The sequence below is a fragment of the Trachinotus anak genome, unplaced genomic scaffold (assembly GCF_046630095.1).
Source record: "Trachinotus anak isolate AG129_WGS33_773 ecotype Australia unplaced genomic scaffold, CSIRO_AGI_Tana_v1 ptg000002l, whole genome shotgun sequence".
In the NCBI taxonomy this organism is placed as follows: domain Eukaryota; kingdom Metazoa; phylum Chordata; class Actinopteri; order Carangiformes; family Carangidae; genus Trachinotus; species Trachinotus anak.
In genome coordinates this window covers 11280706-11306802 of record NW_027273853.1, presented here as the reverse complement: position 1 = coordinate 11306802, position 26097 = coordinate 11280706, and the positions used below count along the sequence as shown (strand labels likewise).

Sequence of the window (26097 nt, the reverse complement as noted above, 5' to 3'; positions counted from 1 at the left end):
GTTGGCAGTGTTTTTGCAGTTGTTTGGTTAAAAGTTGGTCCCTTTCCACTAACTTTTCCACACAAACAATGAGTCTGTTCTTTGTACCTGATGGCTGTTTTTTAATTAGGTACTCTCACTGCTTGCTTATAGAAGCTGATCCATACAGGGGCCCCTATTGTATCTGTGTTCCTTTTGAGTCTGAACTGGTGCTTGTTTTTAATGGCTGGTGATTGATGGTTAATTCAAAATAAAATGTACATTAGTTCATCGTGTTGGTTAAGCTATACTCCTGAATGGTAATAAGAACTTGCATAACAGAGGCACTTGTCCAGTATGAGGCGTATGATGTTTTGGCATCACTTAGTATTACATACTAATTTACCAATTTGCATGTGTGCAGAAAAAGAATAAGAATCCAATTCCACATGATTGTCAATTAAAACATACAACAGAATAATTATATATAAATATATAATTATCTAGTAGCTGTCTTTGTTAATCAAATACAGCTACATATGAAGATGTATCAACATTAACTTAATGTTGAATATTTATTATTCTTGTCTGAATAACATGAAATAAGATTTGCAGCTAAAGAATTTACCGATTTTTAACAGCACACTGACATTTTAATGCCTCATTAATACAAGGTAAGAGTGGTGTGTTTTTTTTTTTGTTTGTTTGTTTTTTTTTGAAAGTATGACCCTTTTTTTTCTTTTTTTTTTGTGGATGTTATCTCTTTGATGCCTGAAAACATATCAAAGGATGTTAAAAGTTCACTGGTGCAAAACAGTGCAAAAAGTCTAAAAAGATGTGACCATGACAGTGTAAAGTTAACAATTTGTTTCCCACTGTTTAGTCTGGCTGACATGACAAGTGACAGGTTTTTGCTGGGGGGAGGAGGAGGGGAGTGGATTTAAATCGGAGCAACATTTTTTTTTCTTTCAACAGAAGAAGCACACAAATATTTGATGAGCACTCAAAAACATTGGTACACACAACTTCAGCACACAGAAAAGCGTATTTACAGCACTGGCACACACCAAAAATAGGCACACAAATTACAACACAGTAACCAGTCACAGATACTGAGCTACATAAGGCTTGACAACAAAACTTCCTCAGTGCTACATCTATGCTGAGTTTGTGATGTACAGGTTGTCACTGTCACACCCATTTAAAAATACTAAGTAATACACACAACAATGCTACAGCACTATCAGGTGGGTGATGGGCCATTATGGGTCATACACATAGTGGTTGGTACACCATGGTTCATAACACAAACTGACTCTGTTGGTTGTCTGCTCCGGTGCTGTCGCTGGGTCTCTATAAACATATAAAAAAACAATAACAAAAATAAATTATTACACAAATTATGTATAATGGTGGAAATGATGGCAATGATGGATACCTCTGAGGTGCGGGGAGAGGTGAGGAATGACACTAGCTTGGAGAGTAAAGAAAATGTGCTCCGTTAGTTCCTCATGGTAAACGACAGGTTTACCATGTATTTCCCATGCTTAGCCAAGGCATCAGACAACGATGTACTGTCTGTGTGCAGAGGTTGGACTCTGAATCGGTTAATAAACATGCCCAATCATGCTGCGTTTTACGGGTTGATGTACAGTAGTTCAGTCACTGTCATGCGTTTGTATACTTTGCGTCATGCTCTCTCAGACACCTCGTTTTTTAAGCTCTCTTTGACCCGAACACAGGTAGACAGAGGGTCAAACAGCAGTTGAAAGCACTAGCCTTAAGCTAGTGGGAAAGGAAAGTTGTATGTATGCATAGTGCTGTTGAATAAAAACGGAGTCTAAACGCTCATTGTGTATAAAATTTATTTCATGCAAGGACTTATATTTACATATTTTATTTGAATACTTTTCTGTTGCATAAATGTAAAATACATGCATTTACCTTTCCCCAAGGAGACCCACACCCAATACTGTGTCGTATTGTACTTTTTTTTTTCACTTGAATGGCATGAGCATATAATTCACCTGCATCTCTTCACATCAAATCTTCACAAGTTTTTTTTTTTTTTTAATATATAACGTCCATTAATTACCACAAGAGACATGACTCGAAATGTAAAACTCTGCTCATTCAGAATAAAAACAAAACGTAGATGAATTACTATATTTATATCTTCTTCTAGAAATTAACATTTCTGATTGGTCAACATAAAATTTGTTAAAGTGCCCTGAAAAAATTGTGCATAATTATTGGGACAGTATCAATACATGTAACAGTAAAAGTATTGATGTTTTAAATCAATAGACATACATACTGCAGGAGTCATCCGGACATCTGTGGTTGATCATAACTCAATATATTTTGGCTCTGTAGAGTTGCCTGGTCCCCTTTAATAAGATTTTGTGCTTTATCATTAAAAAAATTTCTTGAGCTCAGGACTATTAAGTCAGTATTTTCAGGTGTTTTTTGCTTGGACTTATATATCCCACTAAAGGCAAAATCTAGTATGCATTGCATGGTATAACAATAATAACCAAGAGGGCATTTTTACTGTGATTAAGGGTTCGAGGGTGGTGCAAAAGGTACAAGGTGCACCTTGTAAATAAAGCTTTCATTACACTGTTATGAGCATGGTATAAAGTGTTTTGATGCTACACTGGGAGCACTTATGTAATATCATGTCAATTTATTACTCACTTTTACTTTGCCTCACCAGGTATGAAGGCACCGTTGTTTAATAATTCATGAGTCTTGTCTTCATTTAGGCATCACAGCAGTTACTTAAATTGCTGCAGACTATCGATACTGTTTAAAAACTCATAACTACCTGTAAATATATCTGTATAAAAACTATTTATGCTCATAACAGCATTTGTTGGCTTTATAATAGATTCTTCAAGTTTAATTACACTATTTTAGTTGGAGGCCCCAGTCAAATAAATACAAGAAAAAAAATATATGAATTTGGGGAAAGGCAAAGAATGGCAGCTACATAAAAATCTCTGCTATGACTGAGTCTCTTGTAAAGCTGTCTCAAAATGCATAAAAAATGACAAAGCTTTAGAAGCTTTTGAAAGAAAGTTTTTTCCTTACAGGTACTGCGATACAGTTAGCTTCTTGTTGAACATAATTTCTCATGCAGTTCATGCAAATGAACAAACAGTTTTAGTTCTTTTGACATTAGATGTATTCATCACTAGTATCATAGGAATTGTCATCATCTCCATATTGCATTGGACATCATGAACATCGTGTTAAAATAATTTTTTAAATGGCCACTCAGATAACATTAAGCCTTATCTGGATTGCACTTTCAGAAGGATAACGTCTCTACTTTGCAACGTACAAAGCACTTAAGAGGAGTTCCCTTAACAGCTGGCAATGGTACCTTTTGGATATGTTTAAAAGCCATGTATTGTTAATGACCAGCATATTAGCAGGGGTTACATCTTATGAAAATTTCTTTCACAAAATTGTAAAAAGCAGATGAGATAAAAGTTACTGGCAGAAGAGAATGCGAGATCAAAAGCAACAGAGCAACAGGCAATGACTTCAACACAGGGAGAGAGTGCGGTTAGCCTGTGGTAGAAGTAGAACAGTGCTTTGTCTGCAACTGAAGTGACCCATGCAGAGTGGCATGTGCCAATGTTTTCTAGTCTAGGATATGATGACACACCCAAGGAGAACACTTGGGAAGCTTGAGTATTAGCACAGTTAAGATACAGTTTTCCAGAAAAATAAAGAAAAAAAATGAAAAAAGCAGGAGCGAAGGCAAGTGTAAAAGCAAAATCTGACAGGAAAGATAAGAAGGAGGAGTGTGGACTGGCCTTCCAATGGCATTGTGTCTGCTACTCAACCATGCTACATAATGGATGGGATGGGAGAATGTGAGTGCTGCATTAGACAGGGTGGGCTGCAGGGCAGGGCGGACACTGAGGACACTCCAGAGGCATCCCCGCTCATGCCAGACATGCTGTTAAGGCTCCAAGGCTTTTCATAACCTTCAGTTGAAAAACAGAGAACGTTCTGAGTACACTGCAGCACTGAATCCATGACAAAATGTTTTGGTGTTCCTCACTGGTAATACTACACCTGTTGCTTTCTTGTTTTTGTCTCCAAAGAAACAGGTCAACACAGACTTGAGACAGATTATTATTCTCCATGCATTGAGTGCATCAGGAGTACAACAGCATGCACGGGTGGTACTGGAATGGTTTGGAGTATAACACTATAAAAGACTCAAAAAGGTAGGCACCTCAGGCAGGGAATGTATTCTCAGCTACAGGTAGAATTTCATACTGAACGTCATTTACTGTTGATGTGCTGGCTGCACACACAGCTGGAGACTAACTTGACTTTCTGAGGAATGTTTTGAACATTAATATTAAATTAATAAAATAAACAAAAAGGGCTTAACCCTGGTATTTTACGTATAAAATCTGCGAGCTATAGTTTGGCTGTTAATGATATGAATAATAATATCTGACAATCGCCTTCCTCTGTTTGTGTTGTGCTCCTCCACCATACTGATAGCACCCATCAGCAAGACACTTCATGCACCGTTATGGTCAAGAGCAATGTACTCATAAATCAGGATCCCGCATGGTATTTATCATTAAAACACACATATACATACATGATACACGCATAGCACATAAATACTTTCTTAGGCATGTAGGACAACACATTCTAGATCATATAAATCTCGAAAATAGCTTTCTTACTGGTAAATAAATAGGGGTATTACATTATGCATGGTATCAAAAAATATATTATGTAGATGTGGACAATTATTATTGACATTTGTGGTGATTGTGCTTGGCCTTAACGGATGTTGTTGTGACTTGGAATATATACAATTCCCAATGGGATGATTGAGGAGAAACAGCTGCTGTGAAAGTGTGTGAAGATAATAAGAGGTTGTAGTTATGTGTGCTTATGTGTGTGTTTGTGTGTGTGCCTGTGTAAAACTGAGGTGTAACACTCAGCAAAAAGGGATAAAGAAGCGTGTCCTGTCTACGGCCTACAGGGTGTCAGTGTCTTACGGGGGCCTGTGATTGGCTGTTACTGTACGTACCCCTCCTCACTCTGCCCCCTGTGTGGTTGGGGCGTTCAGCTGTGGTAACCAGGAAGCAGGGCCGCTCTCTCTCACTGGGGCTGAAGATTTCCTCCGGAGATATGGCCTGGTCTATATGAGGACAATCTTCGTTGGCCAGAGCTGCGTTAGCTGCCTCACCATTCAGCTTGGAATCTTATAAGAAAACAATAAAGAAAAGGAAAGAAAAACACACGAAAAAAAAATCTGGTTTCATATACCAGCTTAGTACTATATTCTTTAATATGTCTGCCATTTTCACGCTTTACAACCCGCAGGGATTAAACAACAGTGTATGTATAGCTGCTGTCTAATATTTGCCTCCCACTGTCCCTTGTTCTATGTTTTTGAGCAGAAACTTTATCAAAGGTCAACATTTCTTTGCACTAATACAACCAAAGGAATTCAGGAGGGATCAAGTAACTAAAGCTTCTATTACCATGCTCTTATCATTACAAATACATGGTGATAACAGACTTTCAGTCTTAAGTGGGATGGGGGGCTGAATTGCTGCATTAATAAGAGCAAAATCAATAGCACGATTACTCACAGTCTGCCTCAGTCTCTCTATTCTTCTATCCAGAGTCGAATATGCTTTTCATTACATGTTTTATTGATTATTTTCTGTGGGAAATCATCAGCTGATTGAAGTGTGGGAACAAACACTGAAACAGCTGAGTAGTGATGTGTCTGTTTCATGAGGAAAGGAAAGTGATGAGACAACAGTGTATCAGAATACACAAGTATCTTACCTTGAAACTTTATCTCGAAAACGTCGTCATGGGCGATGGGGCTCTGGTGTTGGGAGCTGATGCTTGACTTACAGAAGTTAGGAGAACCTGGTTGGGGAGCCCGAGGGATATGCCTGTTTTTTTTCTTTGGTAGTTTCTGTTTTGCCATGGCCAGCGAGTAATACATTCCAAAGTTGTTGACAATCACAGGGACGGGCATGGCGATGGTCAGCACACCTGCCAGGGCACACAGGGCTCCGACCAGCATACCAGAGGTTGTTTGAGGGTACATGTCTCCATAGCCGAGGGTCGTCATGGTCACCACAGCCCACCAGAATCCAATCGGGATGTTCTTGAAGTGTGTATGTTCACTGGCTCGAGGGTCGTTGGGGTTAGCTCCAATCCGTTCAGCGTAGTAGATCATGGTAGCAAAGATGAGGACACCGAGAGCGAGGAAGATGATGAGGAGAAGGAATTCATTGGTGCTGGCCCTCAATGTGTGGCCCAGCACCCTCAGCCCCACAAAGTGACGTGTCAGCTTGAAGATACGAAGGATCCGCACAAAGCGGACCACTCTCAGGAAACCTAGCACGTCCTTAGCTGCCTTAGAGGAGAGCCCGCTGAGACCCACCTCCAGGTAGAAGGGAAGGATGGCCACAAAGTCGATGATATTCAGGGCATTCCGAATGAAGTCAAATTTATTCGGGCAGAAAGTTATTCGCATTAGAAATTCAAAAGTGAACCACACCACACAAACACCCTCAATGTAGGTGAGGTAGGCCGCAGTCTCCGTCTCCTGGTAGGTGTGCTCCACTGTGGTGTTGCCCACCAGCTCCAGCTCAGTGCGGTTGATGATGGGGTTGAAGGCCTCGTGGGTCTCCAGACAGAAGGTGGTGATGGACACCAGAATAAAGAACAGCGAGGCCAGAGCCACCCACTGAGCAGGAAATATGTACAGGGTGCAGGAAAAGAAATAGAGGGGAGAGAGGAGGGGGAGAAGGACAGAGAGGAGAATGAGCTCAGTAATACATGCAATGTAATCAAGCTCAACGGACCAGCAGCCATTCTTAGAACGACACAATGCAATTCAATCTGAGACAATGGCAACTGGTTTGACAGTGACAGTGGCACTGACACACTCTCACCACCCGCCCTCTACCCCCTACCTCCGCCCGCCCTACTCTCTTTGTGTCTTGATTCACAAGTGTCATTGTAAAGGGACAATCAATGCGTGCTCGCCGTTCTTCCTTCCCTTTCCTGTTGTATCTCAAGGTCATGGCATTTTCAAGGGTATGCTACATGCAGAATTACAAAGAGCCACCAGCAGTAGCAGAAGCAGCCGGGCCATTAGTGTCAACCACCGTGACTAAATTTAGCTGGGGCTCTTCCCTTCAGCAGCATCGGTAAAGTAGGTTTTCCCTACACAAGGTCATACTGTCCAGATGATCAGCTCTTGGGAATTGTAGTGAGCTGAGAGGCTCCCTGAACTGAGGACAGACTTTTATGAGAAAGCTTTATTTCCCTTGATGGCAGAAGAGTACTTTAGCCTTTATTAGGTTTCAATTGGATGATCACATTTCATCACATTTAGGTTCTGATATTTCTGATGCATACTACATGGGTGTAACAGATACAGTATTCCCTCCTGGGTATTGACTGCAGCTCTGTCCTCATGTTATCCTCCTCTGATCATACTGTACTGGTTTACGGTATGTGTCACTGCTCATGTACTTTACTGTAGCTTGAATGGATGAGAAAACATCTATATCTTCAATGGATGTTCAATAGATCAGAGCTGGCGGACCGAGAAGCAGACAGGAAGAGCAGATACGTACAAAACGTAATCATCCAATGAATCACAAGTTGAATCAATAGAGGTTTGTTCATGCATCTACTTCTCAGACTAATGCATAGCATTGTTAAGTAGCTGTGAGGAGTAATGAATGGCATCAGGGAGGAGGTAAGTTGGAGTGGGGCATGTCTGGGCATGGGGAAGTCATATATATTCCACTGAGCAATGGAAACTCAGCGTCTTAGTCAGTCATGTCCACTCACTTTGTGTCAGGGAGGCAGGCATGCAGCAAGAGATGGAAAACAGGCCCTCATCATAATATCTCATCACTGGCAATTCATCGCATTCTGCTGAGGAAATTGCTGCTGCTTATGAATGTCTGCTTCCCTTCTATTGTAGTATGATGGTACAGAGGGAAACTGTGTGTTAGCAGTGACTACAGCACGCTGACCTCCTCCCTCTGCTCAGAGAGACAGCATCGCTGTTCACTGTCTGAATCTTAAAACTCAGTCATCAGTTTATTGAGTCGCTGCAGTTTACACGCTGTAGTATAGAATGTCACTTGTTTTGTGTGTTTAAATTTCACTTTAAACTCAATGCAAAATGTTTATCTGAGACTGGACAAAAGGGAAACTTGACATTTTAATAGAATCGAATACAAGCTTCACTTTAAAGTGCAGCTTTGTCAAGTTAACGATGTTCAACCTGCGTTGACACAGTGTAAGAGAGATTTTAGTATGTGGTGTTGTTTTATCAGATTGCATAATGTTGTTTTGTCCACCCCCTCTACAGTATGTACTGTGCAAAATAACAAGTACACCTTAGACTATAATACTATCCAATACAACTGCACTGCAAACTATAACTAACTCAATAAATAAGAAGAATCAACACCACCAGCTGGATTAACAACCTGGAAAAGTGGGCATCTGCCCCAAGCCACAGATTCATTTGGTTTGTGCTGATTTGATTAATAGTAAATTTGTTTGGGAATATCTTGTGTAGCTGTTTAGTTAGTTAGTTGAGTTTACATGGTATATATTCATTAGTAAGTTTGTGTTTAACTAAAAAACGTCCACAGCTCATGAAGTCAGGGGTTATCCTATTGACTTCATTCTGCCCTATCTACACCTTACAGATGCTGTATCAACAGAAATGTTGAATTAAAAATTAAACAATTTGGATAATAAATTCATTGTTTTAAGCAGAAATATCCCCAAAATCTAAGAATTGTTGCTGGTTTTCTTATTAGTCTCCTATGATTGTTTAACTGAATCTCTTTGGGGTTTGGACTGTTGGTTGGACAAAACAAGCTCTTTGAATATGTCAACTTGGAGTCTAGTCTAGGGAATGGTGGTGGGCATTTTTCCAACATTTTGTGGCCGAAATTATTATTTGATTTATCCAGAAAATGATCACATAAAGAAAATAATCCTTAGTTGCTTTAACTGGCAGGTTCTCTTGTTATGTTTTTCTTCCCGTTGTTCATCGCTTAGCAAGAGAGATGACAAATCTCCATCAACCCCACCGCCTGCACCCTCCGATCTTATAAACCCTCGTTCTTATAAGTTACTTTCACGTCAACCGCTGATGCACTGGCTCGCTCAGCCCTCTGAACATCCCACCCCTCAAACTGTTAAACAAACACTGCATATCATCAGGCTGCCTCTTAAATTATGTGTCTTCGTGACAGTTAGGAACAGTGTGGCCTGGAGGGAGGGTGACAAGAAAAGATTGTTTGCTCCTTATTGGCTAATTCTCACTGTTGCTGGCAAACCACAGACCTACAGTGATATGCAGTGACAAGGGTTTTTCCACTGATGCATCCACAGAGAACAGACTCTTTAATTAACTCTGAGGCTCAGTTCTAATTAATCTTCTTGCCAGACTTGGTGGAGCTCTGTCAATCTTTGCTCTGCTTTTTTTCTTGCTCACTGTTAAATGTAGGACACATCTGAGGGGTTTCCTGTTTTAGAAAGTTTCCCTGCATGCAAAAGGTGAAATGTGAAAGAAGTCTTGGATAAACCACTCTCCCCAATGCTTGCTGTAAGAGTGAGGACATGTCAATACAGTTTACACTTGCTGGATGGGGCCTGATAACTAATTACACCAATCAGGCTGCTACAGCTGTTAAAGTAGTGTGCAGCACAGCGGTCTTTGTAGGGGGCAGTGGTCAAAACACAAAAAAAATCAGAAGGTGTAAAGTCATTTCATTGTCATCAATGAGAGGCATGGTGCCCAGATGGAAAAGTGCCCATGACAAAGCCCAAAAATGTCACCTCTTACAGCAACCCAATTTTCTGTCTGGAGGTCTGCCACTAAAATTCTGGTGGTGCCAAAGATCTGGTTTCCTAATGTGTAGCTGACCTATTTAAACAAACAGCCTGCCTGCCCAGGGATCCCTGCGTCCTGGAAATATCAATCCAAAGACCTGTGAGAATCAGCATGCGCTTCTTTATCTTTTTCTGTGAGATAGAGGAGGTTGGGGTGAATTTGCATGGAAATGATTTTGACAGATGAAGTCTTACGTTGTTTTTGTTTTTTTTCACCCTCCCTCTCTGTACAGTCACTTCCTTGCTGTGGAAACCCCTGGGAGAATAATTTCAAGGTCATCAAAATCCTCTCTAAAGCCGCCCAGATCCATCAGTCTTTGTTCCACCATCAAAGCACAGAGGTAAACAAATTCACGACTGTTTCCCTGTTCATGCAGCTCTGACAGTTTCAAACAAATGACACATTTTAGGGTGTTATTTTAGCTCACATTGTGTCTTTGATAACTCATTATGGAGTCCCCAGTCTTAAGTGAAAGGGGAAGAACAAAGCCGTGGCTTAGCACAAGAAAACATCTTATAAAGCTACTCACCCTTGCATATTTAGAGGAGTAAGGGTCCTCAAACAGGGCCCAAACATGTTTCTGCCACCGGCTCCACAGGCTCCCACTCCTGGCATCAGGAGAGTCTCCCTGCGCCAGCCTCCTTGTCATTTCATCCACATCATCCTCGGCATGCTCCGGCTCTGGCTCAGGGTCCTCGCTCCCCAGGTCTAACAGGCCCCCCCCGCCGAAACTATCAAGGGCCTCCTCTGCCTCCCGGTGCTGGCGATAGGTCATCCAGCAGCATGGCTCCACGTCTGTCTCATCGATGCCCCAGAAGGCCAGTTCTTCCTCATAGAGGGGCCCGCAGACATCAGCCGGGCAGTGCAGCTTACCTGTCCTGTAGTAATTAAGGATATGTGCAAAAACGCCGGGGTGGCGGTCGAAGAAAAATTCCTCAATCTTGGCATCATAGTCAAAGTGGTTGGGTGCATCAGGCTCGGCCAGCCAGGACAAGCGAGTACCAGGTAGAGTGCGCAGGGTGCTGCGGTATGTCTGATGTCTGATCCCTCCCACGTTTATCACAATGCGATCCTTGTCGTCGCTCAGGCCCATTGCGTCCCTTAGGCATTTCTCCAATAAGTTCCCTTCATCGCAAAGGTAAGTCTAGGCACACCGTGCAACCATGCACAGCAGTGATTAGACTGAAGGAAACAATTACATAAGGGGAGCAGCGCGCAAAGCAACCTGTCGTTTCTCACCAACTATGAAAGAAATCAGGACTGCTTGACACGCACCAGGCTTCATTCCCTCTAAAGCCCTGTATTTTCAACACGCACCTGCCGTGCGACTGGAGGATCACAGGCGCTCAGAGCCGCCGGACTCACTGGAGGGCACAGAGTCGAAATCCAAAATGATCGCAGCCAATGGCATCACATTAAGAATGGACGTCACATCGTCGGTAAATCCAAGATGTCGAGATATAAAAGGGCAAACGCTGGCAATTTTCCCCCCCGCCAGCAGAGTAAATCCAGCTCATTGGACTCCCCAGGTCGCAGTGATTGATCGGATCAGTCCTGAGCGGGTTTTTGACTTTCACAGCAAGGTGACTGCGGTGGGCAGCTCCTGATGGGGGCTCGGCGCTGCTTCGGTCCCTCCTCTGTTGCTGCCCACAGACTCACCTCCTTCACACCGACGCTCTGCCCGCTCCCTCTCTCTGCGTTTTGCCGACACCCCGCCACGATTCAGCAGCTCTTTGTCTCAGCACCGAGATGCTGCTCTCCTCTCCTGCGCACAGACTCTGTCGCTCATTCATGCGTAGTGGACGAGAGAGCATCCCCCGTGTGGGAGAAAATGTTGTGATTAGATAAATAAAATCAGAGACGAGAGGGCGACAAACCTCCTCAAAAAAAAAAAAAAAAAAAAAAAAAACAACCCGCCCCAAAACTGGCTGTTATTCACACGGTGCCTCTCCTCTCTCAGATCAGATGGAGCATGCCCAGTGGAGGAGCCAGCGTTTGTTAAAAGGCGCTGCCAGGTTCTCCAATTAAGGCTGTTGAAATTGTCAGCGCTGTCCAATTCTTCCTCCTCACGGTGGGGTTACCGTCGGTCAGCGGCTGTAAAAGCCACAGGGGACCCATCGTCCTCAGGCACAGCTGGCTGCAGAAGGTGTGACCCTGGAGCCGCCCACGCGATCAAACACAGCCTGATCGTGTGAAATCTCGTGGCTTCATGATTTATGGCTGCAGGGACGGCAGCCACACTGTTGACAGTCTGCATGTGAGTGTCACTGCACAGACAGTGGAGAGAATTTCATTTTAATTCACATGCTGCACTTGATCTGTATAATAATCAGCCAACAGGGCCTTTACCTGTGTTTGACAGTGCCAGCAGAGGGCGCCACTGTTCATTGAAAAAAAAAAACAAACAAAAAAACCCCTTTTGGTCCCCTTGTTTAACCGATGGGATGTTAAAAACCTGGAAGCAGTAAAAACAGGTTGACTCATTGAGCGCATTTTCTCATTACCTAAGTGAGAAAAGACCAGTGCTTCACATGTAGACCAGTGCCATGATGTTTTAACACGTTTTTAAAATGTAAACCTTTTTTATTGTTCGAGAAAACAGGGGAATAAACTTTTCTTTCTCTCTCTCCCATAAATCTGACCAAAATACAGTTTTAGACTTGCTGCCTCTGCTGTCGCAGATGGAGAGCTGGTGGTTCCCTCAGCCTCCTTCTCCTCAGTGGGCAGTTCCCCGTCTCGGTTTTCACTCTTGATTATAAAGGAGGAGTTTACTCCGCCTGGCCTGAGCAGACGGAGTCCTCTGGCAGAGACCGTGAGATCCCGGACAGTAGACTGACCTCGCAGTGTTTGATTTGGGCAAAAGGACGAACTGATAAACAAAAAAAAAAACAAACAAAAAAAAACCAAACAAAACTGGCAACATGGCTGTGGCGGGCTGCACGAAATGCATTAAATATATGTTATTCTTCTTTAATTTTATTTTCTGGGTGAGTTGAACACATTTTATTTATACGTAGCTTTAAAACTGTTTCGTAACATCTGCTTTCCTGTAACTTTCTCTTCCCTTCTTGTTGGATTAAGCGAAATAACAGCGGCTCACATTCACACATCTGTGTAGCTCAGGGCCTTCAGTTCATAAATGGTCAGTCCTGGAGGAGACGCACAGAGTCTCATCACGCTGCTCTGTGCGGGGCTGGGAGGAGAGGAGAGCGACATCAGCAGAGGAGGCACAGCAAACTCCAAATCTTGACCAGGCAGAGTTGAAAATGTTCTTACCCTTCATCGACAGTTATTTTCTGCATGGCCGAGCAGCAGTGCGGGGTGGCTGGGAGAGAGGGAGAGGGGAGCACTCTGGGCTGGGTGGGCATCTGACTGAGATGGGACTGCTTTTTTATGCTCACATTAACTCTGCCTCAGAATCAGCATTTCATTGTATCATCTCGTGCTCGTATTAATCATAAAATACAGTAAAGTCTGATCTCTGCAGATGTTTCGGAGAGAAAACTGAACAAATTATTCCTGAGGGGTGAATGGCTCTTTGCTGTTTAGAGGAGCCTGGCTCCCCACTAATTAAAAACACAGAAAGCCAGAGATTGAGCAGTGCTAACAGAGTTTCTGGGGGAGGGGAAAGCTGTTTCCCTCTGAAATTACTTTGTTCCTACCTGGTCACCAAATTGTAGCATTTGCTGCCCTTGAGCTCGGGAAACACTTTGTCCGGTGGTGCAGTTTTATTATTCATTTATTGTCCATTCCCCCTGCAGACAGAACTGTCCTCAAGCTTGTCATGTTTTCTAAGAAGTAATTTCAGTGATAAGGGACTTACAACAGTAGTTCAATGGCCTCTACTTTTACGCTACATTACATCATATTAGACTTCCTGCACAAGTGTCTTCCTCTTCATGTGTTCACTCGCGGCCTTGTACACTGACCACTTGTTTGTGAATTTCCATTTGTTTTGCCAGCACAGAGCAGTCTTCTTTTTTTAAGTGAGCACAGACTCACCGTATCCTGCCTGATTGAGTGTTTCCTCTGTTGGTTTTGCTGCTGTGCCTGTCATTGGGAAAACTCTGAGCCCTCTCTTCCTCATTTTGCTATTTTTCATGTCGAGGATTCGGTTTCCTGTTTCTTTGAGAACAATAGAGTGCACTCATGGCACTAAATGTGCAGATATCTTGATATAAACATTGGCAAAAAGAATAAGGGGGTTAGCATGTGACCAATAATGTGATCCTGCAGTAGTTATGCTCCATCAGCTTTTACATGATAACACTTTTATCGGGTTATTTCTACTTTGCAAGATACAGAATAGAGGAGAGATTGAGGAAGATAAAGCTGGAAAACAAAGTTGTTGAGTTGGCTTTAAACAATGCTGTGAGGACACGCTCTGTGCCATAGGTCACTGAGGTGTCAGGATATCCTCTCATCACTTCTCTGAAAGGACAGCGGACAGTTCACTGCCTCACGCCACAGCTGGACACTCAGGGCAAGAAACATTAGCAGACAGGTTCGGACACTGATTTGATCTTAGGAGAGTCTGGCTTCGAGCCGTCCCCAGATGTCACGCCACGTTGATGGGTCTTATTAAATGTCTTAAAAATTGATAACTACAAGTTTGTTTTAATATTCATACCAACATTTCTCCTGAATATCAAATATTTTAAATGGCTCTGATCCTCCTCAAGGTTTCGCCAAAGAAAAGAAACAAAAGAGAATAACCTAAACCTTTTTCTCCTTGGGACAGCTGGCCGGAGGTGTGATCTTAGGAGTGGCCCTGTGGCTTCGCCATGACAGTCAAACCAGCAACCTCCTCATACTTCAGTTTGAAGGCCAGCAGGCACCAAGCACTTTCTACATCAGTGAGTATACAACTTTAACATTAGAGCCTCCCCGTCACACCGGTTTTTAAAGACTATAAAAAGTAATTTCCTCACACAGAGCTAATGTAAATCTGGCTTTCTGAGTTGGTCATTTAAAATGTTGGAAAAGTTGCTTTCAAGTATTTAAGTATACAAGTTTCTTTATTGTCATTGTATTTCATACTCTCAACAAAGATAAACTACATTATAACCTTTGTAAGAGGAGCAGTGCAACTAAATTTAATTTCATTATGTTGTATAGACAAATTAATCGTCCACCTCCTTTAAATTGCTCGGTCGTCATCTTGTGTCCCGGCAGTTGTTCTTCCACTGTTACTCCTGAGTGTTTACGTCCTCATACCTCGTTCTCCACATGACAGGAAGTTCACACCAAAGAGTGATGGAATGTAACTAATTCACAGAAACACCAGTCAATCACAGTCAGCTGGGACTATGTGAGTAATGTCCAAAAATAGTAGGAGCGGTGTGACCTCTTAAGAGAAAACCAGGAAACGGGACCTACGTATATCCGCAGCATGACTTAAGAGTGGCACAGCCAGCATCATAGGAGATGATGTCTAAATCAAATAAATATACGTGTTTGTCAACCTCAGAAAGTCCTTTCAACAGAGAGCAGATGCTTCAGACAGATGTTGAGACATATGTGGGCTCTGAGAAAACTAATGGTGTGTGACCAGGGTGTACAAATAAAGCCATCATGCACTTTCTGTCCCTCACACTTTAAATTACATGATCCTCAGGAATTTTCAGGAGTTTTGTGTGCAGCATGTTCTCTGTATATCTTTACAAAAGTCTTTAAGGATCAGCTTGATCCCAGAATCAGGAGTACAGGCCTCAGGTTGTGCTCACTGCATGAACTAAAGTCATAAATCACCATCATGTCCCCTTCACTGCCCTCAACAGTACAGCGATTGGCACTAAAACCTACAATACATACTATGTTTTAAACATTTCAAAGGTCCATCATCTCAGTGTGTTGTGGCGGTGAACTTTAGTGAGCCCATTAATTTAGATTTGTGCTCCTGCTGCTGTCCCATACTTACTCCTCAGTAAGTATACAGAGCGAAGGCAAGCCTGTGCTTTTTATAGAGGCAAGGCACACTCGTGATTTTAAAGGCAGGGCGGCAAGAGAGGCCCACCCAAGCGAGATCAAGGGAATGTTTCTTTTTTTTTCCCCTCCCTTGAACATACGCCCTTGCATAATTCAAATAACCTTGTACATCTGCACATTATCTCTCAAATTAGAGTTTGGAATGGATGTTTTTAGCATGCTGGCACACCAACGTGGTATTTATGTAAGGCTGAAAATACACAGTCTCCTACCTCTTCACCAGGGCCTGAAATCATTATTGGTGGCAGTTGTCAGTAGTCTGGTGTGGTTAGTGCTACAGCCTCTCATACTGTAGGAGATACAGTCAATGCAACGGATTTTGTTACACAAGTAGACGGCTTATTTCAGTTGTTTTACACTCTATGTTTAATTCAGAGGCTCAAGCCTGAATATTTTAGCTTTTCTGCATTGTTTCATAGCCGAAAAAATATAAATGTTGTATTGTGGGTAAGCAAGCTGTGAGGGAAGGAGCAGTTAATGATATGATATTACATGTGTACATCATTGTACACAATGGGAAAGCCATTATCTGAAGCATCCCAGCTACTGAAACCTGCTCTGTTGACAATTAAACCCCTTTGCCTAAACAGGAAATTTCCAAAATCTCCCACACGAAAATGACAAAAAAGCGAAGATGTGCTCGGTTTTAAAGTCTTATTTATTGCAACTCTGCTGTATTATTCATTAATAAATCTGTTTATTAAAGTTCAAACCAAAGACTGACACTTGGGCTCCAGTAGATGTGATTCTCTCTTGGTCACTGTGTGTAAATGAGAGTGGTCTTTTCTGAGGCTACTCTCATGCTGATGTTTTAGCTGCTGTCAGTGGCTACCAGCAGCCAAAACTGCTTTCAGTTCAAACATTTAATCTATCTCATGCTCTCCCTCTGCAGCAGAAACTGCAACCGCTTTCATTGCTGCACTTCACCGATTTAACTCTTGAACTCATGTTGACTATGGTAAATGACTATTCAGCCAGGAGTTAGCTTAGCTTAGCTTAGCATGAAGACTGCAAACAGGGGTAAACGGTTAGCCTGGGAATGTCTAAAGGTAACAAAGTCCACCCAACAGCGTCTCTAAAGCTCAATAATGAACATATTATATCTAGTTTGTTTAATATGTAAGTGACAAAGAAAGAGTGAAAATGAGAAGTTGTGAGCTTGAGGCACAGAGCCAAGCTAGGTGTTTCTCTATTTCCAGTCATTATGCTAAGCTAAACTGGGTCCAGCTAAGTGGTATCAGCATGGTAGCGGAATGAGCAACTGGTTAGCTTAGCTTAGCATAAAGAACTAGAAACAAGGGAAAACAGCTAGCCTGGCTCTGTTTGAGAGTAACAAAATCTGTCTCCCGATACCTGGTGAGCTCACAAATAGTTGTTTTTACACCTTGGGCTCTGTTAAGATTGAACAAATGAGATGCTTTGTTAATTACTCTGCTGGTAGATTTTGTTAAACTTGGACAGAGCATGGCTAATTGTTTACTTGTTTCTTTATGCTAAACTAGGCTAACTAGCTCCTGGCTTAAGCTTCATATTTAGCATAGAGATATGAAAGTGGTATCAACCTTCCCATCCAACATTTGGCAAAATAGAAAATAAGTACATATTTCCCCAAAATGTGAAACTATTGCTTTAACTCTCAGGTGAGATACAGTGCCTGTCTGCTTTGTGCCCTTTTTTCCAACATCTTTCTGTTAACACGATGACACTACAGGAAAGGTTTTTATATATATATATATATATATATATATATATATATATATATATATATATATATATATATATATATATATATATATATATATCCTGCCTTTCAGTGATTAATCCTTATCTCATCATTTATCCACTGACATACAGTGCGATTAGGTTCATCTGAGTTTATTAGTGTCAAGCTCTGACTGTGTGGACATGGCTTCACAGCCCTGGCCTTTTTTTTTTTCTTTTTTTTTCTTAATAGTTGATGAGAAGAAAAGGGAGAACTCCAAGTGGGGTTTTTAGCTGGTGTTCACCTCCCTTTTTTTGCCCCTCTGGAGATTACAGAGGGAGACAAGAAATAAATGAACTTCCCTGGTGGTATAAAATTGCCTGTCTCCCTTAAAGTCTCAATAGCCTTCAAACCTCAAAGGGTGTTGTCATAGTAATGGAAGGCAGTGGAAATAATGCCTGCTTTGCTGCATTGCCGGGTTACTGGCCCCATAGCCGTTTCTCACTACAACAAAAACATCAAGCCCTGAAAGAGAAAAAGAGACGGGGAGGGTGTATTAAAGGAGGAGGGTGTTGAGTTGAGACAGAGAGAGAAAAGCGAGTGTAGATGTAGGGTGAGCTGTGCGTGATATTTGAGGTACGGCGTGAGGTATTGGAGGCCTGTGGACGCAAAAGAGTCAGAATCTCTTACTGCCTGCCTGTTTCAGACCGCACTGTCAGCCTACATTAGAGGCTGCATGTGTTTTGTTTGCGTGTGTGTAAGAATAGAAAACTGAGAAGCAGACTGCTCCCAGACTGTCACGCTAAAAGCTGTGGTGGAAGAAGTAGTCAGTATCCTGTACTAAAGTAAAACTTGTAAAACTACTACTACACTATTTTATACACAGTTGTATAGTTGAGCCCCCCTCCAAAGGGTCTCAAGATAAATCTGAGGGGCTGTTTATTTATTTGAACCTTATCCAAAAAGTCACTTGTAACCATAACTGCCAGATAAATCTAGTGCAGTAAAAAGTACAATATTTCCCTTGAAATGTAGTAGAGTTGAAGTAGCATTAGCAAAAAGGATTTTACTTTTTACTATTACATCTTAGAGATAAGACTGTTAGAAGGGTGGATTGAAGCCATTAGATTATTCTCTTACTTATAATTCTTTAATTCATGTGGGAGCTGAGCCATTAATACTTCCTGTAATTACTCTGGTAAAACAAAAATAGCCCAGTTACAGGAATTTGTATTTTGGCCTCCTTGTATGTATTGTTAGTAACTGACCTCTCAAACATATTATATGATTCCCATCAACACAAAGTTCAGAAAGTGCTCAGAAAAACCTGGGATTTGGAAAAATAGAAATCAACAATCGCTATGACCTGTGGGCAAAGTCCATGAAAATATGATTGAAAGCTCCAGAACATGGACCTTTAGATAGAACTGTCAGTTGCTCAGTATTTTACTTACCCTTTTACTCTTTACTTATACTTTACTCTGCCTGTCATTTACACACAAACTTATCATATGTTGAAAATGAACACATATAAATAGACTAAAGTTGAAATGCCCTGTTATTTCCTGTTTGTGCTGCCCTATAAGGATATCTCAAAAAAGAGATTGTGATCTCTTAAGACCCTCCTGATCAATTAAAAAAGAAAAGCAACAAGTATGCTTCACATCGACAAACTACAACAATAAATTGCCAGTTATATATAAATACATGTCAGTAAACTGATAATATAACAGCATATATAATAAGGGGCTTTCCCATACAATGAGAACGGTTACTTTTGATATCACATTTTTTCTGATAATACTTATGTACTTCTTTAAAAAGTACAGAAAATAAATTTAGAGCAGGCTGCAGCAGACTGATGTCATGTTACAATACCTTTTATGATCTATGAATTTCTCCCTGTCTCTAAATCAAATATTGATTGGGTCCAGTGCCTTTTTTTCTTTAAGAAGCATAAAACATAACACTTCTGCTGTAACTGGAGCTTTATTGCTATTCAGCTCTACCTGCTCTGGTGCCTGTTGGACACTTCTGTTTGCCATTAAACGTCATGTGAAACTGTGTATCTTTGTCATCACCCTGGATAGTGACCAAAAAGTGATTTTTAAAGGTAAATACATTGCCTGAGCTTTTAGTATAAATGATTTTAGTCTTCTCTTTATGTCAGTCTAATCGCACAAAGATGTGTGTGTGTATGTGGGTGGGTGACTGTGTATTCACATGGTTCCTGAGGAAGGATAATGCTCGGGGTCAGAGGTGAGTGTGGAGGGGGTTTGTGGGGGGTTGGGGTGTCTGGAAGGCATTTCCTGGCCTGGCAGCTGCACAGAGTCAGCTCCACCTCGCTCTGTCACAATCTTGGAGCTGTTTATGCCCAGAATGTCAATAATGTCGTATCATCCTTCAGGGAAGTCAAGTAAACGTCTCAGGAAGTCCATTATCAAACGATGTGTGAATCAATAAATGGGTAGCGGGCACACACTGCTCTGACACTGCTGCCCTCTAGTGGCAATCAGGACACAATGCTGACATGACGGACCACGTCTCTTTAAACGTGATAGTCAGTTTTCTGTTGTCCATGTGTTTACAGGTGTGTACATACTGATCGCTGTTGGAGCTGTGATGATGCTTGTTGGCTTCCTCGGATGTTACGGTGCCATTCAGGAATCTCAGTGTCTGCTGGGGACGGTGAGCGTCTCTACTTTTTGATTTTATCCTGCAGGAACTCACTTAAGTAAATTTTAATTAAACACTTTATTTAATCTGTTAGAGACCTTGAGATTCAAACACTTTTCCTCATTTTCTTTCTTAAGTTCTTCTTCTTTTTGGTGATTCTGTTTGCCTGTGAAGTGGCTGCAGCAATCTGGGGTTTCATGAACAGGGACACAGTAAGTAATACACACACACACAGACAGCTCACCGCAGCCCTGCATGTTCAATGTTTGCATTGATTTTTCCCGTCTGCTCCAGGGAAGCCTGCTCTGTCTGATTGTTGTTGTCTCTCTAAAACAACCTGCACGACTCCCCGCTGTCCACAGATCTCCAAAGAACTGATCAACTTCTACGACTCTGCATACATCAAGGCTCTGGATGTCTCCGGGTCTCCCAGTAAAGATGCTGCCATCAAGGTCTTGGATGTTTTCCACACTACGGTACGTTGATGTGGTATCAGCAGACGACAGTTGTTTTGTTATGTGAACCATGCATTTTGTTGAGTGAGTGACCTCTTGTGTCTCCTCTTGGTTTCTTCTTCAGCTCGACTGCTGTGGTAAAGGAGATGACAGTGCACTCTTCAGACAAGTTGTTGGCACCTTGTGTCCAAGAAAGTCTCCAGAACATTTTCTCCAATCTCAGGTACACAAATTTGTGCATACCTGAGACATTTGATTCCGTCCATCCATCCATCCATCCATCAAATGTTTTTATTGGCATTGTCTTAATTTCTACCTTTGATCTATCAACTATCACCAGTTTTCTGTCAGTTTTCCAAAACAATGTGCTCATGACACTCTAAACTACAATAGCATATTTACTTTGGTTAAATAACCCAACAGTAAAAAAAAAAAAAAAAAAACACTAACACAGGGTCAAGACAACACATTCTCTTTAGTGGTTCTGGGTCAAGTTCACTTGGTATTGTGTTGACTTATACCAGCAATAAAGACATTTACCTTTTAGTTAGTATTTAATCACATTTAACATCATTAATTATCCAGAAGTGTGTGGTTACTGTGCCTCTGTCTCTTTGCAGAGCTGTCATGATAAACTGGTCGAGCTGTTCTCCGAGAAGCTCCATCTGATTGGTCTGGCTGCCTTGGTGGTTGCTGTCATCATGGTGAGTGTCAGATTGAAAATGTAGCTGTATATTTCCTGCAGCAGTGGTGTGAGAAGGCTCACGGCAGCTTCTCTGAAACTACTGCTCTTATCAGCTGTGATAAGGAACAGGGACATATTGGATTAAGCTGTTCTGTCCTTTATCCCATTTAGATCTTCGAGATGATCTTCACCATGGTGCTCTGTTGTGGGATTCGTAACAGCCCTGGAGTGTACTAGGAGTCCAGCCAACAAGCGCATAATGGAATTATTTTATGTGTTTCCATGCATCAGCTCCTTTTCCTTTTGATTATAAAATAACAAGATAGATATCTCCCCTTTTATTTTAGATTAGAAACTATAAGTTGTTTTTTAATATTGCTAATCTATCATCACTCAGTTATCTTACACAGTAATTTAGCTTTTATCTGTCAGATGTTCTTTATTTATCATACAACACTTCATATGAATCTTTTATATTTACAGTATATATGTGAAATATTTCTCTTAAGTCATTGAACCTAATGCTGTTTTTATGGATGTATAAATTGTATATATCTACTGTATACTTGTCATATGTTAATAACACTTTGGAGGGTCCGTGTAGTCCCTGGTCGATTGTTTGAGATGCATCTCGCTGCAGTGTCAGTGTTACAATATATTTAAGCAGCAGGGTTTCAGTGGTCTAAGGCCATGTTCTGTCTTACTCTAGTAACTGTCCAGATGACAAGTTAGCCTGTGTGTTCATTAGTCTACTTTCTGTCTCTTCTTTGTGCCCAATGAACCATCTCATGCTTTAGATAATGACACAAACTGTTAGTTAGGTTTTACCACTTAACCTGTTTTGATAATGCTAATAAATTATGTCACCTCTATTGTACTATTGATTACCAACCACTTTTTGCTTGTGATCCAAGATGAAGATTGCTGCATAAATTTGATGTATATAAGTTTTGAGTAGTTCAAAGAGGAATTTTTACTTTATATTTGACAATTTCTATTTTTAGTGGCCTGAAGAGCTAAAACTTCAGTATTTTATGAAAGAGAAGCAAATAATAGAGAAATGTCTGGAAAATAAACATTTTGTGTATCAGAATATAATTTTTTTTCTTGTGTCCTCTTAGGGCAATCATCTCATAACCTACTCACTTCATCTCATGATCTGGTGTAGGAGTCTCACCCCCAGGTTGGGAAACATTGTGCTGCACAGATGGTCCAAGGAACTAAATATTCAAACCTTGAAAGTTTGCACAGTTTCATGCATGGATTCGAGTCCAACCATAATAAAGTATCTTGTTCCTCTCAGTGACATGCTTCACTGGGAGATTGTTTGAAAAACAGAATGAGGTTCAGTGTTTGTGTGTTGAACATAAACTGTATCAGTCCTCTGTTTTACAGTGATCTGCTTGATCTGTACAACTCAGTCAAACCTGCACACATTACAGAGCTGCTGTATTTGCCTTGTGTCACCACAGGGAGGCAGTATGATATTAACACCCCTCTTGCTCAATCAGCACGATCTTTCCCACAGCACCACAGTTGAATACACTAAAAACTCAACTCACTTGTATTTCTTGCACTGTGGCAGCAGACACACCCAGAACCCCACATGTTCTGCTCTGCCAACAGGTTTACCTGCTTATCAGAGGACCAGCTCTTGATTCCTGATGTCACACGTGACGAAGTTTAAGTTCCATTCAGGTTCCCCCGCAATGAAAGAAAAGAAAATGATGCACAAACATAAACAGGAGACCTTCCTTCATTTACTCAGCGACTTTTGTTTCTAATAACACTACAACTGAATCAACACCTCTCTAAAAACATTCAGTAAAAGCTGAATATTATAACCTTCATGAAGGCAGGATTCATTGCAGGACTGTTGGATTAGACTGAAATAGTTTTAGTTCAGTGTACCAAGCAGATATGAAATTAAGATTTTCAGTAGAGTTTACCTCAGGTAAAGGTTTAATCCTCTGTCAGTCTATTCAAGGGTGAATAGACTGAGTATGTTTCATTTATAGTAACATGACTTTATTTATATGTCATGTAGAAATAAGCTGGTAAACTGCTGATGTGGCGCTTTTACACAGTATTTAATTCATGTCTGTAGATATTTTTTTAAAACTGAATTATTAATATTTTTATTGATTTACAGACATTGCCACAACAATGTTTAAGATCACTGTTCTAAAATAATATTTTGAATCACATATTTGTAAATTTTAGTCACAATTTGTCATTCTGTATTTTGTGTTGTTGATGCTAAACTGACAAAATGAGTTTGAACTGGAAAAAAAAGGGATACCATGTAGAGACAGTTTAAAAGGTGCTAACATAATAATAAACATAATGATAATACAAAGTCTGCAAAAATGAACCACATCATCCTGGTTTTATTTTATCTTAGGTCCTTTTCTAGATATCATAATATAATTATATATTATATGGCAAAAAGTATATGAACACCTCTGCCCACATGCTTCTGTATATGTTTGGTCTGTTTTTCATGGTCAGGGCTCTGCCCCTTAGCTCCAGTTAAAGGAACCCTCAATGCAACAGATACAGTCATATCTAAACTGTAGTGTTTTGTGCTCAACATTGTGACAACAGTCTGGGGAATCCCCCTTTCCTGTTACATGACAATGTCCCTGTGCACAAAGCCAGGTCCATAAACAAATGGTGTTTTCAGTGTGGTTTGGTGTGTGGCCTGCAAAGAGGCCCGACATCAACCTCATCTGACACTTCTCATCACTGTCCAACCTCCTGATGCTCACGAGGCCAAATGGAAGCAAATAACTGCAACCAAAGGTCTCCCCAGAAGAGTGGAGGCTGTTATAGCAGCACATGAATACCCATAAAATGTTCAGCAATCACACATGGGTGTAATCAACTATCATCAGTCACATATGTGTTGTGAATCTGGGAGCCATGTTTGTTTCAGCGTTGAAGTTCAGCATACAAATCTGATGACCTGCATCAAATCCAGATTCAGTCGGCTCCAAACCCACACCTCCATATCCACCTGCCTCCATTACTGCAACTCTTTATTATGGCATCTGTCACATTTGTTTATCTCATTTCCAACTAGCAGGGGTGGACTGTAACAAAGTACATTTACTGGAGTACTGTACTTAAAAATACTTTTACAGTATATGTACTTTACTTATTATTATTATTTTTGTAGAAACCTTTACTCCACTACATTTCTATGAAGTACTTGTCCCTTTGAAGCAGAGCTTTTAGTCAGTGGAATGTATTTTCCCTTTATTCTGAAAATAAGATGGACGATTCATCACAGAGGGAGAAAAACCAACAGAGCCAACTCATGCACTGTCATGTTGTGCTACTGCATTTTTTCAACAGCTCGGTTTGAACCTGGCAGTGGCCCAACGATGGCTACGTTAGATAAAGATGAGGCAGAAGATTGTTCGCCAGAGCACCACGGCCTTATCTTAACTCCATGTTTGAAGTTTAAGAAATAAAGGAACATTCCTTTCATTTAAAATGTGTGCTGTGTTTATGACAACCAAACTTCATGACAGCTCTTTTTTTTTGTTTCAAATGTGTTTTTATGGCAATTTCTATGGGCTTTGAAGCATATCCTAAAAGCTTTTTATTCTATAGTTTCTACGGTCAGTCAGGTAACTCAGTAGGTTGTGTCCGAGTCATTAGGTCCTGTAAATGTGGAACAACACAACAATGAGTTAACCTAAAAAAAAAAAAAACTACTTAAGTATTTTTAAAAGCAAGTGCTCCAGTACTTTAACTCACGTAGAAAATTTGACTGAACAACTTTCACTTGTATTGGAGTAATATTTGACCAGGAGGATCTATACTTTGACTCAAGTACTGAAGCTGCGTACTTTGTCCACCTCTGCCAACCAGTTAAGAGTGCTGCGGCGAGGTCTCTACCCCATGCTCTACTTGGTATCCTGGAGACCCCAGGCCCTGTTTAACAGCTCAAAAAACATACTTAACATGGTTTTATCAGCTTGATTCTTAATTACTTCAAAAACAGGATTTTGAACTGATGTCTTGTTTAAGCAGCCCACTACAGGAAATGACACATCGATTCTGTCTGGTCTCAGAGACCTCATCTGTAAAACACAGTTCAATATAATAATTCTATTTGCTCTATTTCTGTGAATGGTGTTGCCATAATCCAAAATAAGTGTATTTATAAGTTGGGCTTCTTTGTTGTCTAAATCACCTCAAACATAGGTTTGCTCACCTGCAGCCTACGTGGTGTCAAAACAATGCTTTATGGTCAGTTCTGTATTTTGTCACCTTTGTCAATAGCCCAGTTTGTGGCAAAGGGAAGAGTTACCACTGTATTTTACTACTATCATCATCATCATCATTATTATTAGTAGTAGTAGTAGTAGTAGAAGGAATATCATTATTTTCATGTTTACATATCATATTTTAATATATAGTTTAAATTACAGGGCGAAAAAATGATTTCAGCAGTGGGGTCTGTGGGATCCACACAAGAAGGTAATACAGAAATGAAAGGGTTAACAACGTCAGAAAAGAGGGACTACATTTCATCCATTGTCATCTATATTCTCAACTATAGAATTAAGTTTATAATCCTGCAGTTTACAAAATGTCAAAAGTTGTTTTTTTTGTTTTGTTTTTTTTACATCACAGAACGTCTGTCACTGTAGCACGCGGTCAG

At 40.9% G+C, this 26097-nt stretch overlaps 2 protein-coding genes across 4 annotated transcripts; one reads left to right on the top strand and one right to left on the bottom strand.

Annotated features, from left to right (window-relative positions):
• Nucleotides 1–646: 646 nt before the first annotated feature.
• On the bottom strand, nucleotides 647–12076 carry kcnc1b (potassium voltage-gated channel, Shaw-related subfamily, member 1b). 3 transcript variants are annotated; one of them, XM_071496941.1, is made up of 4 exons: nucleotides 10443–12076; nucleotides 5809–6724; nucleotides 5039–5212; nucleotides 647–1311 (listed from the first exon to the last, which is right to left on the bottom strand). In XM_071496941.1, the coding sequence occupies exons 1-4, from the start codon at nucleotides 11004–11006 to the stop codon at nucleotides 1202–1204; spliced, it is 1764 nt and encodes a 587-aa protein (XP_071353042.1). In that variant the 5' UTR covers nucleotides 11007–12076; the 3' UTR covers nucleotides 647–1201. The 3 variants fall into 3 exon arrangements, with proteins under 3 accessions (XP_071353042.1, XP_071353032.1, XP_071353050.1); XM_071496931.1 differs by lacking the exon at nucleotides 647–1311 and adding an exon at nucleotides 1807–3962 and having other exon boundaries at nucleotides 10443–11238; XM_071496949.1 differs by lacking the exons at nucleotides 647–1311; nucleotides 5039–5212 and adding an exon at nucleotides 3682–3987 and having other exon boundaries at nucleotides 5831–6724; nucleotides 10443–11142.
• Nucleotides 12077–12681: 605 nt separating this feature from the next.
• On the top strand, nucleotides 12682–22517 carry LOC139632185 (CD81 antigen-like). Its single transcript, XM_071497005.1, has 8 exons — nucleotides 12682–12900; nucleotides 14655–14769; nucleotides 20194–20291; nucleotides 20417–20491; nucleotides 20642–20755; nucleotides 20859–20957; nucleotides 21355–21438; nucleotides 21591–22517. Exons 1-8 carry the CDS (start codon nucleotides 12835–12837, stop codon nucleotides 21654–21656), a joined length of 717 nt encoding a protein of 238 aa, XP_071353106.1. The 5' UTR covers nucleotides 12682–12834; the 3' UTR covers nucleotides 21657–22517.
• The last annotated feature ends 3580 nt before the right edge of the window (nucleotides 22518–26097 follow it).

What these genes read in the sequence shown, in the direction of transcription:
- LOC139632185 (XM_071497005.1), top strand. Translation starts at nt 12,835, where the DNA reads ATGGCTGTGGCGGGCTGCACGAAATGCATTAAATATATGTTATTCTTC. An exon ending in CTCAGTGTCTGCTGGGGACG is followed by an intron (nt 20,292 to 20,416) that starts GTGAGCGTCTCT and finishes TTCTTTCTTAAG; the next exon opens with TTCTTCTTCTTTTTGGTGAT. An exon ending in GTTTCATGAACAGGGACACA is followed by an intron (nt 20,492 to 20,641) that starts GTAAGTAATACA and finishes CGCTGTCCACAG; the next exon opens with ATCTCCAAAGAACTGATCAA.
- kcnc1b (XM_071496931.1), bottom strand. Translation starts at nt 11,006, where the DNA reads ATGGGCCTGAGCGACGACAAGGATCGCATTGTGATAAACGTGGGAGGG. An exon ending in TTTCGAGATAAAGTTTCAAG is followed by an intron (nt 5,213 to 5,808) that starts GTAAGATACTTG and finishes TTTTCTTATAAG; the next exon opens with ATTCCAAGCTGAATGGTGAG. An exon ending in AGGGGGCAGAGTGAGGAGGG is followed by an intron (nt 3,963 to 5,038) that starts GTACGTACAGTA and finishes TTTCAACTGAAG; the next exon opens with GTTATGAAAAGCCTTGGAGC.